The sequence below is a fragment of the Xyrauchen texanus genome, chromosome 1 (genome assembly GCF_025860055.1).
Source record: "Xyrauchen texanus isolate HMW12.3.18 chromosome 1, RBS_HiC_50CHRs, whole genome shotgun sequence".
In the NCBI taxonomy this organism is placed as follows: domain Eukaryota; kingdom Metazoa; phylum Chordata; class Actinopteri; order Cypriniformes; family Catostomidae; genus Xyrauchen; species Xyrauchen texanus.
In genome coordinates this window covers 2,113,671-2,123,221 of record NC_068276.1, presented here as the reverse complement: position 1 = coordinate 2,123,221, position 9,551 = coordinate 2,113,671, and the positions used below count along the sequence as shown (strand labels likewise).

The following is a 9,551-nucleotide window of genomic DNA, read 5'->3' as shown; positions in this document are numbered from 1 at the left end:
GGCTCTGGGTCAGACATGCGATGACAAACATGTGACGGGATGTTGGCTCCGCCTTCAGTGTGGTGTTTCTACTAGGTCGTGTAGGCAAATCTAAATGCAACCAGCAGCTTCACGTACTTCTCATGTTCAGTTAGTTGATCGTCGTGTTGTAATCATGTCTGGAAGAGGTAAAGGAGGAAAAGGACTTGGGAAAGGAGGCGCTAAGCGTCACCGTAAAGTGTTGCGTGATAACATCCAGGGAATCACCAAACCCGCCATCCGTCGTCTCGCTCGCCGCGGCGGTGTCAAGCGTATCTCCGGTCTGATCTACGAGGAGACTCGCGGTGTGTTGAAGGTGTTTCTGGAGAACGTGATCCGTGATGCCGTCACCTACACCGAGCACGCCAAGAGAAAGACCGTCACTGCTATGGACGTTGTGTACGCGCTGAAACGACAGGGACGAACTCTGTACGGCTTCGGAGGATAAACGTCTTTATTATCATCAGACAAACCCAACGGCTCTTTTAAGAGTCTCTCACACGAAGAGTCAATGTTTCAACTTTTGAAGATTATGTTAACATCAAGTAAAATTTAATTAGAACTGCTATAGATTATTATAAAATGTACTGTATTATTTCCGCCGCGGTTTACGAATTTCACGAACAAAATTCAAGCAGATGTGATGATGCAGGATTTATGAAAATGTACATTTTAACTTTGAAATGTATTCGGGTAAAGGTGATGGATTTATGGAAAAAGGTTTCTTTATGTCTAATAAAGATTATCTGTGCACAATGTTTTCTAAAGAACCGCTTCAATAATACAATTTGTAAATAAGCAAAATGAGCGGGAAAACTGAACAAAGGAAACCAACTGAATATTGTGGGGGATGGTGATTTTCAAACATGATGTGATAAGTGGGACTTGGATGTGGAAGCCTCTGATTGGCTCTTATTCCTTCCCATTAAACTTGTAGCTGTCCAATGAAATCATATAATGGGTGTGGCCAATAAAAACACGCAATCAGAGTGCGCATTGACTGCTTGGTAAATTAGCATAGAGGAGGGGATAAATATGTCTGCGCTTTTCTTGGTGTTTACTGACTCTTTGTTAAGACTCGTTGCGTCGTCATGCCTGAACCAGCAAAGTCCGCTCCGAAGAAGGGATCTAAGAAGGCCGTCACGAAGGTCGCCGGTAAGGGAGGAAAGAAGCGCAGAAAGTCCAGGAAAGAAAGTTATGCTATCTACGTTTACAAAGTCCTGAAGCAGGTCCATCCTGACACCGGGATCTCCTCCAAAGCGATGGGCATCATGAACTCCTTCGTCAACGACATCTTCGAGCGCATCGCCGGTGAGTCGTCTCGTCTCGCTCACTACAACAAGCGCTCCACCATCACATCGAGAGAGATCCAGACCGCCGTGCGTCTGCTGCTGCCCGGTGAACTGGCCAAACACGCCGTGTCTGAGGGCACAAAGGCCGTCACCAAGTACACCAGCTCCAAGTAAAGTGAAGCTCCAGCTGCACCCAAAGGCTCTTTTAAGAGCCACCCATTAACTCATTTAAAAGAGTTTATTGTTCTAGGACAAACAAGGTATTTGGCAACTCTGAAAACTTTCTGATAGTGAAGGATTCGGATTTCTGTCTCGTTGCAGACATTTTACTTTCGTTATACTTAATAATATAAACAAAAGATAATTGCAAGGATTCAAACATGTGAATAAGCCGCAACAGTCTCTAAAAGTATTTTTTAAATCCTCATCCAGTTTTATTAAATGAGTGTGATTGGCCCATCCTGGCCATCGCTAAAAAAGTAACAAGTATCACGTGTGTCATCTATGTGCTGTTTCGGCCGCAGTCAGGACCTCCGTACAAACATTGTAGCTAAAGATTCATTTTCCTGACAAACTTTAAAATCATTACATGTGAGAAGTGACATTACAAAATCTTTTGAAAAAACAAAACATTTACATATTAGATGTGAGCATGGTGTATAATTCTAACACGACGGCTTCACAACAATACTTGGACACATATTGGTCAAAGCACAGCACACAACCACAATTTTATCCAGCAAAGTCTTATCCTCCCCCTCACAAGGCACCACATATCCCAGGCCCAGTCAGGATCACACTCCAACATTTCATAGGCAGGTTTGCCTGCAAACACAGTCACCAAATAAATAGCTATGTAGCCTAGATGTACAACATTTAAAACTGATTAACGTTACGCTTTAGTACATTGGTAACTTAAGCTCATTTTCTAGCCATTTCATGCTAGTTAACATTGGCCTAACGTCAAATCTAATGGTCTGGTTAAATCAAACAAAACACGCTGGTTATTTGCCCACAACATAACATTTACAATTACTCTTTGTAATTTAACTTTGTGAAAATTCTTTGAACACACCATCATGATGTGGTGGAGTGTTATCGAAGGTAAGCTTGGGCCTCCTTACTGCTGCTATCCATGCCATTCGTTGCCTTTTTGTCACCGCTGAAACATGGCTTGTACTATTATTTTTCCACGCTGGAAAACGATAAAAGGATTTTCCGTTCTTAAGCTTTATGCCACTTCTATCGTGAGAACGACTATTGCAGTTTATAACACAGCAGGTAGACGGCACCTTGAACACTGCATTCTTCCCTCCATGCAATCAAGTCTGGCGCCTTCTGTTTGTGCCGCGGATTCCGAAAAAATGCTTTGCGTTCACCACTGGTAATACGTTACGATGATGTCACATTAGCAATCTCTATTACCATTGAAATAAAATCAGACCTCTCTGCCATCGTCGTTCAAAACCAGTTTGATTTTTTTCATCGGTGAAACAACATTGAGGGAGGAGAGGATCGTGATTGTAATATCTGATGCATTGTTTCCGTCCCTTTGAACTAATATTTATTTTCAGCAGGTTTCAGTTTCTCTGCATTTATGTTTGGATTCTGATGGTTTATTGAGGCTAAAGCTCCAGCCAAAAAGTAAGCGCATATTATTGCTTGTTTCCCTTCGACTAATTGTGTATGTATTTGTGATGTAACCTCTGGTTAATGAAATGAGTAAATTCTGTGTTTTTCTTTTGTTCAGTGGGTTATTTCTGTGGTGGGCGACTTATAAAAATCTTGGAGTGACTTGTGGCAAGAAAACGCACATTTGAAGAACACTCTTGATTACATTTTGAAGAACAGATGAAAGAAAAGCCATTGATTCGCTGTGTATTCAGAGGTGCTCTTCCCCCATAAGCGCATCACTCCTCATGGAACACGCATGCAGTGTGCTCACTGTTCCTGCTGTTTCAGTAATCTGAAAATATTTCCAACTGCAAGAAAAGAGTCGTCCATGAGAACACGGCAAATGATCTCAAGAGGTGCTTTAAGTTTAGTTTGCTTAATTTCCACAGAGCAGTTTGCGTTTACACGCATTGTGAATAAATGAATTCAGCATTGCTTAATTCCACACTTGTGTGGCTGAATATTTTACAATACAGGTGGCTGGTGAAATTGGGCATTTTCAGCCACTGTGGCTGATGGGCAAAAAAAGTTTGTATCGTTTTACCCCAGTGTTATCTATGAAACCTGCATCTTTCTGTTTTCCTGCTCCAGTTTTCCTTTGATCTACTGATGATCTACCACCATCACTTAAGAATTTATTTTACCCAAGTTATGAGATAGCTGTATTAATTGAATGTGGTGACATAAAAAAGCATGAGTGCACCTTTCTATTGCATTCGCTAGATGTACTCAACAAGCACATTGACTCGTTCAGTCCGATTCATGACTTAATGACTCAAAAACAGTGATTCACCAGCTCATGAGATCTCGTTTTGAATCAGTTTGACAAATTCTTCAGTGAATGAACTTCCTGAATTACTCGAAGGGGCAGAATGAATGTGAAGATGCTCTCAATCATGTCGAAATGTTTAGTGTACAAAGTTGATCAAATATGATAACATATGATAAAACTTTGTTAAAGATAATTAATAATGTTAATGCTTCATTTTAAAAGTTATTTAAAAAGATGCAGTGTTTTCAGACCTCGAATTAAGCAAAGATAACAAGTTCATATTCAGTGTTAAACAACACATTACTAATGTTTAAACTTAGGAAAAGTTCAGATATCAATATTTGGTGGAATAAACCAGATTTTCAATCACAGCTTTCATGCGTTTCGATACACACCAAAATATCTTGGGTTGAAAATAACCCAATTTGGGTTGTTTTGCAACCGACAGCTGGGTCAAATATGGACAAACCCAACCGTGGGTTATTTTGACCTAGCATGTTGGGTTGTACAGCCAACCCAACACTTTTTATGGGTATTGATATTTTTTGGTTGGGTTGCAATAACCCAATGTGTAGGTAATGTGTTTCAGGTTGTGTATGAAGGGTTTTAAAGGATTATATCAGTATTTTCTGCAGTTTTTGTGAATTTATTAAAAACTCTGGTTTACTTTGCATTACTGCAGAGTATGTCACAGTTTCATATTTTACTACCTTCCATTATTGTCACTATATACAGACAAAAAAAAGTGTATTTCATAGAGAAAGCATATATTTATGTTTTTATCCTCAATGGACAATAAAACAGCATATAAACCATCTCAATGGACTACTTGCACTGAGCCTCGTGACGCACTTCAGCTTTATAGTAATACATATCACTTATTTCCGGTATGACCGGTGCCATTGTTTCTCGATCCAGACAAGCCGTGTAAAATGTGCACAAAACAAACCGTTTTTAGATTTCAGAAACAGCAGAAGAAAACCACTGAATTTTGTTGTGTTCCACTATTACCCCTTTTCCACCAACAAGAACCAGGTGCTGGTTCAGAGCTAGAGCTAAAGCCGGTTCGGAGTTGGTTCGACTGATGAGCCGCCAAAGAACCGGTTTGCTTTTCCACAGGCTAAAGAGCCAGCACAGAGCCAGGTCTTGCGTCATTGTATACGTCTCATCTTTCCCAGCAACGTTAGCGCGGTGGCGCCAAACATACACACACCAATAAACAATGGCGGACGTTGCTTTGCTATTGATGTTCATGGCTTTGCGGACCTACATCGGCATCCAAACACGGCGGATCCAACGTGTTCGCGTGGCTCGCCTTTATTTGTACAGACGGAGATTACAAGCGAGAGTAACGGTATGTACATAAAATTTATTTTTAACAATAAGATGCCGACTTTAGCCAGAGATTTATATTTTAGCCTCAGCATGTTGCAAACCTCCTAGCATCGATTTTGCTGATAATCGATCACATTGCAGTTAAATTAAAATGTATTAAGCATTGGTTGAATAAGTTTTCCGATGCTGTTTTGTGAAAACTCATATGTATATGTGAGCTATAACGCAAAAACCACTCACAGTAATAAAACTAAAACTAGATAATCTGCAGAAAAATGTGTCCACTGTCAGTGTTGTTTTATTGTAGGCTATATTATGTTTTTTTTTATTAGTATTACTGCAGCTGTAATGTGTAGCCTATTAAAAATGTCCAAATTTAGATTTATGCATGGTTTTCACTGGACAAGAAGGCTATGAAAATAAGTTGTCTGAAAAGACAATGCATGACCCTAAAAAGACTGAAAAAAACCTTATAAATAAAGTAGCCCTGTCTTTTAAGTGGTACTTATAGATGAATTAATAAACACTTCACTGCTACAGCTCAACTGTTTTTATAGTATTTATACTGCACTGTATACTTGATAGAAAATATACCTATACCCTATTGCCCATAAATGAAACTTTCTATATATATATATATATATATATATATATATATTTTATCTTTACAGGCAATCTTCCAGCTGAAGGCAAGGCGGAGGCCACCTGTAATGTGGGCATACCCACGATCTGGCCACTGGTGGGACACAATTGTTCCGATTTCACCCCGCTACAATTCATGCAGAATTTCCGTGTATCCCCAGAATCGTTTGAGTACATCTGCAGTCAGGTCAAGCATGCCATGGGAGAAGGAACACAAACTACCGCTTGTGTGTCCCAATCCGAAAGCGTGTGGCAATTGCCATCTGGAAACTGGCCACGGGTGGTGAATACAGGACAATCAGCCATCTTTTGGGGTAGGCCTCAGCACTGTATTTATTTGTGTTCAGGAATTCTGCAACACAGTCATCAAGGTGCTCCTTCCCATCCACATAAGATTTCCTGATGCTGAAAAGTTGTTAGAAATGGCCACTTTCTTTAATAATCGTTGGAGAGTTCCACAGTGTGTGGGTGCAATTGATGGCAGCTACATTCCAATAATTGCACCAGAGGACTATCCACGAGACTATTTCAATCGTAAAGGCTAGCATTCTATTGTTCTGCAAGCAGTTGTGGATGGCAAAGGTCTTTTCTGGGATGTTTGTGTTGGCTATCCAGGGAGTGTGCATGACGCCCGAGTGCTACGACAGTCACATTTTTGGGAGGCCCTAAGTGACGGGGAATTACTAGGGCAAAACAAAGTGACCATCTCTGGTTGTGATGTTGGACATTACCTGATCGGTGATCCGGCATACCCCATGCAGAATTGGCTCATGAAGCCCTTTTCCGACACTGGCAGACTGACCCCTGAACAGCACACCTACAATTACAGGCTGAGCAGTGCACGATCGGTTGTGGAGATGTCTTTTGGGAGATTAAAAGGACGATGGAGGTGCCTCCTAAAAAGAAATGACTGCAAGCTGGAGCTGAGCAAGAGGATTGCACTGACCTGCTGTGTGCTCCATAACATTTGTGAGGAACATGGTGATAATTTCACTGAAGAGCACCCAGACAGGACTCTAAACATTGAGCCTCCTGTTCAGACATTACTTGAGCGTGCGAACACAGAAGGGGCTGACATCAGAGCTGCATTAATGATGCATTTTAACGGAGGGAACGAGTGATTCTTTGAATACACCAATGCCATATTTTTGTAACACTGCCGTTTGTGTTTGAGGACATCTGCACTTTCATAAATTGTATTATATTCTCATCCATTGAATAAACCCTATTATCTCTAAAACTATGCATTTTGTGAATAATTTCATTTGGATTTTAGTCATATTTAATGTTGAAATGTTATAGAATTTTATATGCAGCTAATCGCTTCACCTGATTAACATGTTTAATATACACATTATTTATGAAAATACACCAAATCACATAAAAAAAAAACACAAACAATATATGATATTTGCCTAAGTGTTAAAGAAACTGAACCAGACATTTGTATTAATAAACTTGTTTATTTAAACAAAACCAACCAATACAAATCTTTATCAAACTTTGAAAATGTAAAGTGCAGTTAAATAAAAAAATTGACATAAAAAGCAGCAACCAAAAATACTGTGGTGGTATATTTGCAATCATTTTTGCACTTGTGCCTCCATTACAGCCACCATGTGCCCCATGAGTCCAAGCAGAGAATGTGTGTCCGCTCTCATGTCCTGACGCAAGGCATCGTCCATTTCTTTGCTGTGCTGCAAGAACCTCTCATCTGCCCTTTCCAAATATTGCACCAGTTCTGTGGTACTGTCGCTCTTCCTTTTTCCTGTGTGCAACAATAATAGCAGATGACAGATCATCAATGATGTGTCATAGCATTGCAAATAATTGTTTTCTGCAGGGAATTACGGGTATGCATCTGCTATATTAGTTATATAAAAAATATGTATAGCATCATACTACATCACTATCACTTCAGATTTTGCTCATGTCCATAAAAAAGCATCAACATTATATTGTATATAGCAAGTTAATAACTTTTCGGGGCTGGCGAGTTTCAATCCCTGAAGAAGCCTATGGACTAGTGGAGGAGTGATCCAGCTCTCAGATTTCATCAAAAATATCTTAATTCCTGTTCCGAAGATGAAGGAAGGTCTTACGGGGTTGAACAACATGAGGGCGAGTAAATACTGACAGAATTTTCATTTTTGGGTTAACTAACCCTTTAAATGAAGAAAAAATATAAACATTTCAGTACCTGATAATATATAGTAATATACAGTCACATCTCAATGTTTGCATAGTGTATGATGTGACCATTTGCACACCAAGTCTTACCCCGTTCTGAAGATGCTTCTCCAGAGCTGCTACACGACGGCACGGGAGAGCTGCAGCCCAGCGGTGGCGGCAACTCAACGTTGTCATCATCACGGTCGGTGATGGCAGACAGTTCTATAAAAAAAAAAACAAGACAGTGCTTTAAAAAAATATTGTCCATTACACTTTACACACTGTTCTGTGCTACTTTATACAATGAAATCACAGATAATACAATCCTAGCTAGATACATTGCAAACACTGATGTAAGAAATTAGAACCTCACTAAACAGCTAAGAAACATGCTCGGAACAAGTAAAATAATCTAAAAAACAGAACTTACCAGGATCGGTGCAACTTTGCTGTAGCGAATCATCCACCATTGACTCGAGCATTATTGTTGCCGAGTTCAGCGCCCCGGTCACCTGGCATGCCGGCCTATCGCCGAGAACAGAGTCGAGAACGTCGAAATGTGGGTTTCGATGAGGGCGACCATTGCCGCTTCGACAGAGGTCCTTTCTTTGGTCCCTGTAGTCCTTCTTTAGTTTTTTAGTTTGTTGCTTATCTGTTGGAGGTTCCGGTCGAACCCCGCTACAGCCATCTCTCGCTGAATTTGCTGCAAAACCGGTTTCGTCCGCGAAGCCCCATCTAACTTACCCTGGACTTCTGCAGAGGACCAGAGTGCAACAAAGCAGCTTGTTTCCTCCTCTGACCACAACCGTTTTTGTTTAATCACGTCCATCGTGTTTATCTGCTAATTCAAAAATGGCGGCCACAAGTTTCTGTTCGTCTTGATGGTCACGGTAACCCCGCCCCCAGCTGCTGACGTAAGCGGTTCTTACTTCTAGACCAGCAATGATTTGGTGCTACTTAAGAACCACTTTTACTGGTTCGGAGCTGTTGCTTTGGTGGTCGAAAAACAAAGAACCGATTTGAAACTAGGCTCTGGCTCCGAACCAGCACCAGCTCTGCCTTGGTGGAAAAGGGGTAGCCGTACTGCTTGTTCAAAGTTCAACACAATTTTAAGTTTTCACAGCTTACCTGTCAATGTCGACCTTAGAAAACGGTGGCTCGTGAACATACGCCGAGACAGTTTTTCTGCTTCCAGTCGCACGAAAGTATGTAGCAGACATTTTACCAGCGATCAGCTTATTGAACCTCAGACAACAAATGGTAAGAGAAGGTTAGTACCTGGTGCGGTGCCAGTACTTTTTGCCTGGAATGAATACACTATTCAACAACCGCGGCCCAGTGTGTGGGAGAGGAGAGAGAGACCTGTTGATGCTGTCGACGCTGAGACCGTGCCTATCGATATAACGATGGTGGATATTACTGTGACGTTCCTGATCCATCATCATTAGACGTGGCTTGTGCTAAAATAGAAGAACTCTCCCATGAAAACGAGGAGCTGAAGAAACAGCTACAGGAGTTAAAGATTCAGCACGATTTCGGATTGCAGAGGTTTGCTGGCTCCGACGAGGACATTCGATTTTACACCAGGTAAGTTAACGTTAAGTCTTTTGTTTGCTATAGATAAAACCCATTATATGCATGTATAT

The 9,551-nt window shown here is 40.8% G+C and overlaps 2 protein-coding genes across 4 annotated transcripts; both read left to right on the top strand.

The window, feature by feature from the left end:
• Positions 1-106: 106 nt before the first annotated feature.
• On the top strand, positions 107-466 carry LOC127648600 (histone H4). The gene has a single exon (XM_052133269.1). It carries the CDS (start codon positions 155-157, stop codon positions 464-466), a length of 312 nt encoding a protein of 103 aa, XP_051989229.1. The 5' UTR covers positions 107-154.
• Positions 467-1,101: 635 nt separating this feature from the next.
• Positions 1,102-5,915, top strand: LOC127648558 (histone H2B-like). 3 transcript variants are annotated; one of them, XM_052133219.1, is made up of 3 exons: positions 1,102-1,570; positions 2,885-2,954; positions 3,061-5,915. In XM_052133219.1, the coding sequence occupies exon 1, from the start codon at positions 1,110-1,112 to the stop codon at positions 1,482-1,484; it is 375 nt and encodes a 124-aa protein (XP_051989179.1). In that variant the 5' UTR covers positions 1,102-1,109; the 3' UTR covers positions 1,485-1,570; positions 2,885-2,954; positions 3,061-5,915. The 3 variants fall into 3 exon arrangements, with proteins under 3 accessions (XP_051989179.1, XP_051989170.1, XP_051989166.1); XM_052133210.1 differs by having other exon boundaries at positions 1,102-2,954; positions 3,061-3,340; positions 5,763-5,915; XM_052133206.1 differs by having other exon boundaries at positions 1,102-2,954.
• Positions 5,916-9,551: the final 3,636 nt, after the last annotated feature.